At 38.8% G+C, this 12,509-nt stretch overlaps 1 protein-coding gene across 3 annotated transcripts in view; it reads right to left on the reverse strand.

The window, feature by feature from the left end:
• Window positions 1-12,509, reverse strand: part of IL21R (interleukin 21 receptor) — a 73,965-nt gene that overhangs the window by 20,479 nt on the left and 40,977 nt on the right. For 2 of the 3 annotated variants that reach the window (XM_075318095.1, XM_075318097.1), the window contains exon 2: window positions 2,708-2,801. In XM_075318095.1, coding sequence (XP_075174210.1) covers window positions 2,708-2,780 — 73 coding nt within the window. In that variant the 5' untranslated portion in view covers window positions 2,781-2,801. Of the gene's footprint in view, window positions 1-2,707; window positions 2,802-10,824; window positions 10,887-12,509 lie in introns of those variants that run through there. The other variant, XM_075318096.1, reaches the window with a different exon arrangement.

Below are 12,509 nucleotides of genomic sequence, written 5' to 3' on the forward strand. Positions count from 1 at the left end.
ATGAACGCTCACCTGAAATTGGGATTATAAATCATCTGGTAGTAGATCAGAAGAAGCACGATAAGAGACATAACCTCTCCTGCCAGAAAGAGTTAACTGATGGATTCTTAGTTAACTCCTTCTGTAGCCAAGAGTACAACAGAAAGTTTATAGAAGGTCCAGTGCAAAATATTTTAGGAAACCAAATTATAAAAATGATTCTTTTTACAAAAATACATGTATTCAAGTTAAAAATAAGGTGTCTATATTCTTTAATACTGCATATGTTTTGGACTTTAAAGCCCAAGCGTATATATATATTTATTTATTATTTCCAGAAATCAAGACTATACCTTTTTTATTTTTATGTCATAGTCTTAATTTCTGAAAATTAAAATACAACTTTTTTATTTTTACATCAACGAGTTGTTTTTTCATTTTTAGAAATCAAGACAATAACTTATTGACGTAAAAATAAAACCTTATTGTCTTGATATCTGACGTAACAATGAAAAGTTATTATTTTGATTTCTGACGTAATATTATACAGTTATTATCTTGATTTCTGATGTGACAATAAAAAGTTATTGTCTTGATATCTGACATAACAATAACAAGTTATTGTCTTCATTTCTGATGTAATATTAGAAAGTTACGGTATTTTATTGATTTCTGACGTAACAATAGCAAGTTATTGTCCTGATTTCTGACGTAATGACGTAACAATAAGAAGTTATTGCCTTAATTTCTGACGTAACAATAACAAGTTATTGTCTTGATTTCTGACATAACAAGAAAAAGTTATTGTCATGATATCTGACGTAACAATAAAAAGTTATTGTCTTGATTTCTCACATTAAAATAAAAAGTTATTGTCTTGATTTCTGACGTAACAAGACAAAGTTATTGTCTTGATTTCTGACATAACAAGAAAAAGTTATTGTCTTTATTTCTCACATTAAAATAAAAAAATTATTGCTTTGATTTCTGACGTAACAATAAAAGTTATTGTCTTGATTTCTCACATTAAAATAAAAAGTTATTGTCTTGATTTCTGACGTAACAATAAAAAGTTATTGTCTTGATTTCTGACGTAACAATGAAAAGTTATTGTATTGATATTTGACGTAACAAGAAAAAGTTATTGTCTTGATTTCTGGCGTAACAAGAAAACTTATTGTCTTGATTTCTCACATTAAAATAAAAAGTTATTGTCTTGATATCTGACGTAACAGTAAAAAGTTATTGTCTTGATTACTGATGTAACAATAAAAAGTTATTGTCTTGATATCTGACGTAACAGTAAAAAGTTATTGTCTTGATTACTGATGTAACAATAAAAAGTTATTGTCTTGATATCTGACGTAACAGTAAAACGTTATTGTCTTGATTTCTGGCGTAACATTATAAAGTTATTATCTTGATTTCTGAAGTGACAATAAAAAGTTATTGTCTTGATATCTGACATAACAATAACAAGTTATTGTCTTCATTTCTGATGTAATATTAGAACGTTACGGTATTTTATTGATTTCTAACGTAACAATAGCAAGTTATTGTCCTGATTTCTGACGTAATGACGTAACAATAAGAAGTTATTGCCTTAATTTCTAACGTAACAATAACAAGTTATTGTCTTGATTTCTGACATAACAAGAAAAAGTTATTTTCTTGATTTCTCACATTAAAATAAAAAAATTATTGCTTTGATTTCTGACGTAACAATAAAAAGTTATTGTCTTGATTTCTCACATTAAAATAAAAAGTTATTGTCTTGATTTCTGACGTAACAATAAAAAGTTATTGTCTTGATTTCTGACGTAACAATGAAAAGTTATTGTATTGATATTTGACGTAACAAGAAAAAGTTATTGTCTTGATTTTTGGCGTAACAAGAAAACGTTATTGTCTTGATTTCTGGCGTAACAATAAAAACTTATTGTCTTGATTTCTCACATTAAAATAAAAAGTTATTGTCTTGATATCTGACGTAACAGTAAAAAGTTATTGTCTTGATTACTAATGTAAGAATAAAAAGTTATTGTCTTGATATCTGACGTAACAGTAAAAAGTTATTGTCTTGATTACTGATGTAACAATAAAAAGTTATTGTCTTGATTTCTGACGTAACATTATAAAGTTATTATCTTGATTTCTGATGTGACAATAAAAAGTTATTGTCTTGATTTCTGACGTAACAATAAAAAGTTATTGTTTTGATTTCTGAAAATGAAAACACAACTTTTTTTATTTTTAAATCAATAAAGTCTTAATTTTTGGTAAATGAGTTAAATTTTTTTCAATGGCACTACTTTAGTAGATAATACAAAAAAAGAAAACAACCCCTCCAGCAATTCTGTTTTTGTTTTTTTTATGGCCCCCCCCTCCCACTATTTATTGTCTGATAACAATAAAACAATAACCAGGTAATTTCAGATTATTGGTTCATATGAATGAGACAAGTCGAGAGATGTGTTTGGAATTTTTTACATTTTAGAGTTTTCAAAAAACATAAATAACGCCGGTTTTGAAGCACTTGTGTCCCATCGAAGTCATGAGTCATTTCTTTCAGATGGTATTTTAGTCTGTCAGTATCTGAGTCAGCTGAGGTTTGTGCAGAGGTTTTGTATTGATGTGGCTAGGTGGAGAAAAAAAGTCTGTATTGAGGGTGGGGTAAGCGATAAAACAAGTAGCGGATGCAAGTTCCGGTACCATATTCTGCACTTACAGACTGCTGCAATGCCGCCTAACACCAGCAGTATGAGCGCTGAACCGGGATCCCGACTTTTGTTCTTCATCATCTTAATATTCTATGATCATCTCTGTATAAAGACAAATATAAAAATGATTACAGGCTGGGAAATTCTGCAGCTCAAAAAACTCCTCTGTAATAAAATAAAGAACACTGTTTAAAAATACTAAAGTTTTAGGCTATGTGCGCACATTGAGGTTTTGGTGCATAAAAAAACTCAGCGTGCGCACACAGCCGTATAAAGAATATGATATTTCTGTAATGCATCCAAATTACAAAATGTAGCAACGATACTTATCATTGTGGCTAACAATTACATACCGTTTTGTGTCTACAGCTCCTGTGCAGCCCAATGATTGTCCATAGTAAAACAAGCCCTGTGTAATCTGATCTCATGATCAGATTCCACACATCTGCCCCCCAACTTTTTACACGGATTGTCCACTTTCATGGCTCAGTTTCCAGTAAAAAAAAGGTCATATAATGTACACTGTGCATATACTGTTCGATCTTACGTCATTTGGACAAAATATTGAATAATATCTTATATATTATATATATAAATGTACTTTTGTTCATTTCTAAGCAGGATGCAGCAAACCCCATTAAAAATAGCCTTGTAAATAAGGGTGTCTGTCCCAATGGGGTGCACTTATATAAGTCACTCCCTGTCTGCGGTACGTGAGAGATTCTGGATCTGCAGCTGACTGTGAGTGACCTATGGAGCTTTGTTCTGAGAACGAAGCACCATAGTAATCAATGGGACATTATTCTTTTGATTATGTTTGAACTTCTAGGATTTATTTTGAAGTAATAAATTGGAGGGAATGTGGGGAAGTCTTTATTGAAATAAACTTTTTTTCCTATGTCTGTGGTTTTTTTTTAACTCTATACTTCCCAGAATTGTAATGTGGGTGCCTGATAGATGCATTTCTGTTACGGTTGTGCCTTGAACTGGCCTAGTCCTGTCTTTGACTCCCACCTAGGGGTCCGTTAACTCTGCAACACCACCTGGCCGTCACTTGAGGCATCAGGTGGCTAGAGTTTTGTACCATCTTGAGCCTAAGTGCTCATGCAGCCACACTGAGCATGTGCGTGATGTCATTGATGACAAGACGGCTACTGATTGGTCACCAGTGACATCAGCGATGAAGTGGCAGCCGCTGGTTGGTCATCATGACTTCAGTAATGATGTGGCAGCCCCTGTATGGCTGCAGCTGACACCATTAACCACATGCCATGAGGTCTGGGCCAGGGTGGCGGCTATAAAAGGGCTGTAGCTCTGTCCATCGGTGTGCGAGCGTCATTATGCATGCTGACAGCAAAGGCTGTATTTCCGGCTGTCAGAGTGAGTGGGTTCTAGCGCCATTGTAAGTCTGCAGTGCTTCTGGCAGACCCGTGTTTATGTGCAGTGTGATTCTGAATTTAGGGCAAGCGCCGGTACCAGGTATTCTTATCTGGGTACAAACTGTGTCTCGGCACGGTGAGGTATTAGGGTCCTTCCGGACAAGACGTGCCCCCTACGCACACGCCCCGCGTGCAGTGGCAGACTTATGTGTATGTGTGTGCCAGTTTTGGGTACCCAGTGACACTAACTGGGTGACCTTCACGGTCTGACGTGCCCCTGTACGCACGTGACCGGCTCAGTGTTTGTGTTCCAGGTTGCCAGTGATGCTAACTGGGTTACCTTTCGGCTTCGACGTGTTCCTACACACCTGACTGTTCTCTGTTGCGTTTTTTGTTGGTTTTGACGTGTTCCTACACATGTGACCATTACTTGTGCACCTGTGGGGTTAACAGGAGTTACACGTAGGAGTGTGCCTTTACAACATCTCCGTCGTTTCTGTTTTGGTCTCCTGAGTTGCTGTAATCCGTTCTTCTGTCCTTAGTGGCTTTAACACCTGCCCGGCGGACGTGGGGCAACGATTGATATTATATTATTTTTTATTATTTTTTATTTCAATCATCCCCTTCGTAACACATCTCAATTACTATCCCTTGGACTTGATGCCGCTGTCAATTCACAGCTGACATGAACCCCACAAGTATTACTCCGATTGCAACATATTGTAGAAAAAGACATGGCCGCACGTGCTAAAATCATAAGTTGATCTAATGCTACTAGGAAAAAATGTATGCACCTGAACATGAGGTTCTTGGTTAAACATACTTCTGAGTGGGTCCCTAACTTTGATGCCACAGCACCAGGGCAATTGGGAATAGCCGGGGCAAAGCACCAGGATTGGCACCGCTAATGTGATGTGCTATCTCTAGGGTGGCTACGGGCTGCTATTTTTACGCTGGGAAGGGCCAAAAAACCACAAGCCCACACAGCCTGATATTAGCCCACACCTGTCTGCTTTACCTTGGCTGATTATCAAAACTAGGGGGGAACCCCATGACATTTTTTTTTTTTTTTAATTATTTAAATAAATAATTAAAAAAACCCAAACAACAGCTTGGGATCCCCTCTATTTTTGATAACCAGCCAAGGTAAAGCTGACAGTTGAGGGTTGCAGCCTGCAGCTGTCTGTTTTACCTGAGTTGGTAAATTAAAAATAGGCGTGATCCCACGTCATTTTTTTTTAATCTTTATTGTTCACTGCAGCGTAAAGGCAACTTTTGCATTCAATAAAGCTTGTTGATTGGCTGCTCTACGACATTTCAACAAACTTTTTATTAGCATACGAACATTACCCGAGCTTGGACTTTTTTTTTTAAGTCCCTTTCGAGTCTTAAGGGGGCTTTACACGCTGCGACATCGCTAATGCGGAGTCGTTGGGGTCACGGAATTTGTGACGCACATCCGGCCGCATTAGCGATATTGCTGCGTGTGACACCGATGAGCGATTTTGCATCGTTGCAAAAACGTGCAAAATCGCTCATCGGTGACATGGGGGTCCATTCTCGATTATCGTTACTGCAGCAGTAACGATGTAGTTCGTCGCTCCTGCGGCAGCACACATCGGTATGTGTGACGCCGCAGGAACGAGGAAGCTCTCCTTAACTGCCTCCCGGCTGCTATGCTGAAGGAAGGAGGTGGGCGGGATGTTATGTCCCGCTCATCTCCGCCCCTCCGCTGCTATTGGGCGGCCGCTCAGTGACGTCCCTGTGACGCCGCACGGACCGCCCCCTTAGAAAGGAGGAGGTTCGCCGGTCACAGCGACGTCGCCGGGCAGGTAAGTATGTGTGACAGGTCTGGGCGATGTTGTGCGGCACGGGTAGCGATTTGCCCGTGTCGCGCAACAGATGGGGGCGGGTACCCACACTAGCGATATCGGGACCGATATCGCAGTGTGTAAAGTAGCCTTTAAGGCCCCGTTACACGCAACGACATCGCTAACGAGATATCGCTGTGGTCACGGAATTCGTGACGCACATCCAGCCTCGTTAGCGATGTCGTTGTGTGTGACACCTACGAGTGACCGCTAACGATCAGAAATACTCACCTTATCGTTGATCGATGACACGTCATTCATTTTCAAAATATCATTGCTCGTTCTGGACGCAGGTTGTTCATCATTCCTGAGGCAGCACACATTGCTATGTGTGACACCCCGGGAACGACGAACAACACCGTACCCGTGTCCTCCAACAACGAGGTGGGAGTGACTTTAATGCGGCTGCTCTCCGCCCCTCCGCTTCTATTGGTGACCCGCTGTGTGATGTCGCTGTGACGGCGCACAAACCGCCCCCTTAGAATAGAGGTTGTTCGCCGGCCACAGCGACGTCATTAGGAAGGTAAGTTCGTGTGACGCGTACCTGCGATATTGTTTTCCACAGGCAGCGATTTGCCCGTGACGCACAAACGACGGGGGCGGGTGCTATCGCTAGCGATGTCGCTGCGTGCGAAGCGGTCTTTTAGCCCCAGCCCCGCTGATCAGTATGAACCTTGAACTTTACAATTCGGGATCGCTCATCTCTGGAAATGACGTAGTTTTTGTTCTCCTTTTTCTAAATATGTAATGTGAAAATAATTCTTCATTACTATAACTTTAGTGAGTCATTTTACTATGGTCAAATAACGCATCTTAAAAGTATATTCTATATCAAAGTATAAGAAAAAAAGTTCTGCAACTTTCTGATATACTTTTGGCCCCGATTCATCATTTTTGTTTCTCCACTTTTCTGGAGTAATTTCCTCTCTTTTTGTGGCTTCAGTATTTGCACTGTATTCTCTACACATTTTGCTCCACTTTTTAAGTTGTTTTTCTTTTTTTAAGTCTGGCGCTGGTGAGGTAGGCGCTGTGCATGACCTCACCAGCGACATCTTCATACCCGCCCATAATCTTGTACCTGTGCATTTAGCTCACCGGCGCGCGCGAGGGCAGCTATGTTTTCTGCTCTGTCCGCGATATGGCAAAGCGAACTGCACCTGCGCGAAATTTGAAAATGCGACGAGGAGGATGACGGAGGGTGTCATCCCGTCAATTAAGAAAGGAGGACGGCGATCAGCGGCAGAAGGGGGATAAAGGAGCAGAAAATGAGCCCCCCATCTGGCCAACCAAGGTAATTAGCATACCTAACGGCCAAGTTTTGTAAAGGTTATTTTTGGGGTCTGGAAGGGGAGTCAGGGCCAAGGAGCTGTAGAAGGGGATTTTTTTTTGTTTAATAGGTAAAAATGTGGTGACAGGTTTAAGAAACTTCATCATTAGCACTTCACTATTATATTTTTACCCTGAGATTTATCCGGGCGTCACACGAGACGAGCTATCGTGCGATGCATCGTCGGGGTCACGGTTTTCGTGACACACATCCGGCATCGTTCACGACGTCGTCTCGTGTGACACCTCCGAGCGATGCAGAATCGGTCACAAATCGTGAGTCGTGTACTCGTCGCTTATTTTTTAAAAATTGTTTATTTTTCATGGCGCCGGTTGTTCATCGTACCCGGGGCAGCACACATCGCTCCATGTGACACCACGGGAACAAAGAACACAGCTTACCTGCGTCCCGTGGCACCTGCAGGCTATGCGGAAGGAAGGAGGTGGGCGGGATGTTTATGTCCCGCTCATCTCCGCCCCTCCGCTTCTATTGGCCGGCGGCTGTGTGACGTCGCTGTGACGCTGAACGTCCCTCCCCCTTCTGGAAGAGGATGTTCGACGCCCACAGCGAGGTCACTCAGCAGGTAAGTCTGTGTGATGGCGCTTTGACGACTTTGTGCGACACGGGCAGCGATTTGCCCGTGACGCACAAACGACGGGGGCGGGTACGATCGCTCATGCGGTCGCACGATAGATCGTACCGTGTGACGCCCGCATTACTCTTAACTAGTCAGAATGATTCCTGTAATAGAGGAGGGGAGTGATGTCCGGTAAGAGCTCTAGCCAGTGTACAGGCTGCTATAAAGGGTGCGTATAGCCTGCGTGGCAGTGGTTAAAGTGTAACTATCATTTTAATTTTTTTTCCATAAATCAATAGTTCACATGACAATAAGAAACTTTGTAATATATCTTATCAGAAAAATCTGCTTCTTTCTCCTCCTGGAGTGATCATTAATTCTGTAATCTGTGTATTCAATAAAGACACATTTTCCCATTTTTGGGATAGGAGATGACAGCTGGTGCTCATAAATTTCTATGGAAAGTAGTGTGAAGAGAAAAAGGCAGAGACATTTATTCTGCAAGTTCTCCGGAATTGTCAGTTATATTTTAAACTTTCTTTTTAAATTGTAACTGTCGTTTCAGGAGAACTTGCAGAAGAATGTCTTTGCCTTTAGCTCCTCCCCTCTCCATAGAACTTTATGAGCACCAACTGTTATCTCTTATCTCAGTAATGGAAAAATCTATATTTCCTGTATACGGATTTTATCCATGAATTGAGAGTAAAAGAGCCATTGAGGAGGAGAAAGAAGCAGATTTGTCTGATATGATATATTACAAAGTTGCTTATTTTCATGAAATAAAAATTAAATTGATGGTTACTCTTGACATTTAGACCAGGCTCACACATTGTGTATTTGTTGTGGATTTTATGAGTCAATGTCTCAACTGAAATCCGCAGCATTTTTGCATCTAATATCGACACGTATTTTACATACTTATGTGGTTTTATGTGCATTTTTTGGGGGGTGCAAAAATGCATAAAAAAATGCAACAAAACAAATCCATGCCAGTGGTTTAACCTGCAACTAAAAAAAAACAAAAGCAAAAAAAATATTCTAAATATTTTTTGAGGTGTTTTGCATATCAGAATGTCCATTTTCCATGCCCAGGAGCCATGTCACGGCAACCTCATTGTACTGGATCCTACTCTGTACAATGAGGTTGCCGTCACGTGGTTACTGGGCAGGTATGAGAATGGCCATTTTGATATGCAAAACATCTAAAAAAATATTTAGAATGTATTATTATTTTTTTCTTTTTTGCTTTTGTTTTTAGGGCGGCACGGTGGCTCAGTGGTTAGCACTGCAGTCTTGTGGTGACTCAGTGGTTAGCACTGTAGTCTTGCAGCGGTGGGGTCCTGGGTTCAAATCCCACCAAGGACACCATCTGCAAGGAGTTTGTATGTTCTCCCCGTGTTTGCGTGGGTTTCCTCCGGGTACTCCGGTTTCCTCCCACACTCCAAAAACATACAGATAGGGACTTTAGATTGTGAGCCCCAATTGGGACAGTGTTCTTGATGTATGTAAAGCGCTGCGGAATATGTTAGCACTATATAAAAAAAATAAAGATAAAGAAAGATTTTAGTTGCAAGTTTTGGCATGCAAGTCTTTCTTTTTTGTTTGTATATAATGTGTGTGGATTATGTCCATTTGACTGACCATTCTTCCAGGCTCTCCTCCCCCATTAGCCACAGGTGTTTTTATCTTTAGGTGGGTCTCTCTTTTCCCAAATATATGTGGTTTTTAAACCATGAAAGAGGTAGTAATATAGAGTGGGACCCAGTACAATGAGGTTACCATGACGTGGCTACTGGGCAGCTATGAGAATGGCCATTTTGATATGCAAAACACCTAAAAAATATTTAGAATTTTTTTTTTTGCTTTTGTTTTTTTAGTTTCAAGCTTTGGCATGTAAGTCTTTTTTGTCAGCGGTTTAACCTGCAGATTTAGGGACCCTTAGGAAATGAATGGATAAAATCTGGACCAAAAAGGTGCATTTTTTTACAACAGAAATCGATATGCTGTGGCTTAAAAAAACATATTTATAGCCAATTTGCACAGGGGAAAAAAAAAATCACAGTATTTCAATGAGATGAATATAAACTGCTGCAGATTTTACTTGCATAAAATAAAATCCAAACCAAATGTCCAACATTATAGAATCCAAAAATCTTTAAACTAAGCCTTTGGGACTTATTTACCAAAATTGCCCAAGGTGCAATGAGATAATTTAAGAGGACTAGATAGTTTTACTTACCTGACAATATTGCGACATGTTAATGTCGCATAAGGCACAATCTTTTAGTAAAGATTTAGTAAAATTTATGCTTTTTTTATATCCTTACAAAAATTACGTAAAAAAAAAAATAGTCCATCACCAATGTTTTTAACATCCCAACATACCGCGTGCGAGTTTACCATATTTAATTTAGGAGGACTTGATAGTTTTACTTACCTGACAATATTGCAACAACATGTTAATGTTACATAATGCACAATTTTTTTGTAAAGGACAAAAATTTACGCTTTATTATATCCTTAAAAAATTATGTAAAAAAATAAAAAATGGCTTTTAACCTTTTAACATCCCAACATACCGCGTGTGAGTTTACCATATTTAATTTAGGAGGACTAGATAGTTTTACTTACCTGACAATATGGCGACAACATGTTAATGTTACATAATGCACAATCTTTTTGTAAAGGTCTAAAATTTACGCTTTATTATATCCTTAAAAAAGTTATGTAAAAAAAAAAAATGGCTTTTAACCTTTTAACATCCCAACATATCGCATATGAGTTTACCATATTTGGACATAAAACAATACAGAAAGTTGTAAAAAAAATAAAATAAAATATCAAAAATGTTAAAGAAATGTTTTAAAATAATTGTCATTAATTATTGACCAATTCTATGCGAATGATCATTGCCGTTATTTAAATCCAGAGTCAAGAGAGGTTGGACAATCACTGTACGATAACAAATTACCTGGATTTGGATGGATTTATATGCCCATTGTGTCTATGATCAGTCCTCGAGGGGAGCGATAGTCTAAGCTCAGCTGTGACTTCACGTGTAGATGGAATGATTACAATCTGAAACTTTCCACAGCTGAACCACTACAATGTATGACAAATGTACCTCACAAGGATGTGGTAGTGGGGGAGGGGAATATACAGACAGCACCACGTTGAGAAAATAGTGGGTGATCAAGCGCAAAATTTCTAATGTACGAGTGAGTCAACATAATCTCCTACAATATTCATGATATCAATCATTGTCTCTGCAATCAGCAAGAGTCCTTCACAAATGTCAGATCCCTTCAATGATTCAGCATGCATCTGCTGTTGGGGACAAGTTGCTACCATACATTTCAGATCGATGATGATGATGATGGATGATGATGATGTATGATTGGATAGCTGATGCTGATGGATAATGATAATGGATGATTGGATAGACGATTGGATGGATGATGATGATGGCTGTTGATGGATGATTGGATGGATGATGATAATGGATGATTGGATGGATGATAATGGATGATGGTGATGGATGATAATGGATGATTGGATGGATGATAATGAATGATTGTATGGATGATGAAGGATGACTGTATGAATGATGATGATGGATAATGATGATGGACAATTGGATGGGTGATTTGAAGGGATGATGGTTTATTGAATTGATGGATGATGATATTAGATGGATGATTGGATGGACGCTTGGATGATGATGGATGATGATGATAGATGATTGGATGAACAATTGTATGGATGATAAAAACCTCAAAATTAGAATCACCAGGTCCATATTATGTTTAACACGTACACTGTTTGTACTATGGTCCCCAACATTAATATAAACCTACAACCGACTCATAGTCACATATTAAATAATAGAAATCAATCTGCAAGTGGATTTATCATATCACTTTATTTTATTATCAAAAAAATATATTTTTTTATTTTTTTATGGATACACAAAGTGCAGGAGGTGCAGTATAAAAACAGACTATACGTATGAGGTAAACAGCACACAGGGCAGTGCGATCAAGATGACCGACATGGCAAATGCATTGAACCAATTAATGAAAATTGTTGTACATAAATGGGGGCTATTTCTGGATACAGTAAGGGAGATATAAGTACAAATTATTGTTTTAATAAAGTGCTTAATCACAGTACCTCAATACTGATGTTATATATTATCATATCAAACTTTTGTCATATTGCACATATCCCCACTATAGACCACAACTGTGCACACAAATAGTACATAGATACTGTTATCTGTTATATGCAAAAAAGAAAATGAAAGCAACCAGATAAAGTGCTTAATTATAGTGCTTAAATACTGGTATAATATATTATCATATTGCACTTATATCAGATTGCACATATCCCAACCATTATAATCATAGATGATCAATATATATACACAAGTATTTGGGTCCAGACCTTGCTCCCCAGCATGAAACATAGATCAAACCAATAGTATCATATTCAATGGGTTAAGTAAAGCACAAATGTGCAATCAGTATCTACTCTAGAATTTGCCCATTCAACCAGCTCTCTAGATAGTATGGGGAGTCTCACCCCTCAAGATAAGCACCTGATGTTGCCATGCCCGGTCTCTTGGTCACACCGCCCCGCACTCCAACGCGTTTC

The sequence above is a fragment of the Anomaloglossus baeobatrachus genome, chromosome 7 (genome assembly GCF_048569485.1).
Source record: "Anomaloglossus baeobatrachus isolate aAnoBae1 chromosome 7, aAnoBae1.hap1, whole genome shotgun sequence".
NCBI classification, from domain to species: Eukaryota; Metazoa; Chordata; class Amphibia; order Anura; family Aromobatidae; genus Anomaloglossus; species Anomaloglossus baeobatrachus.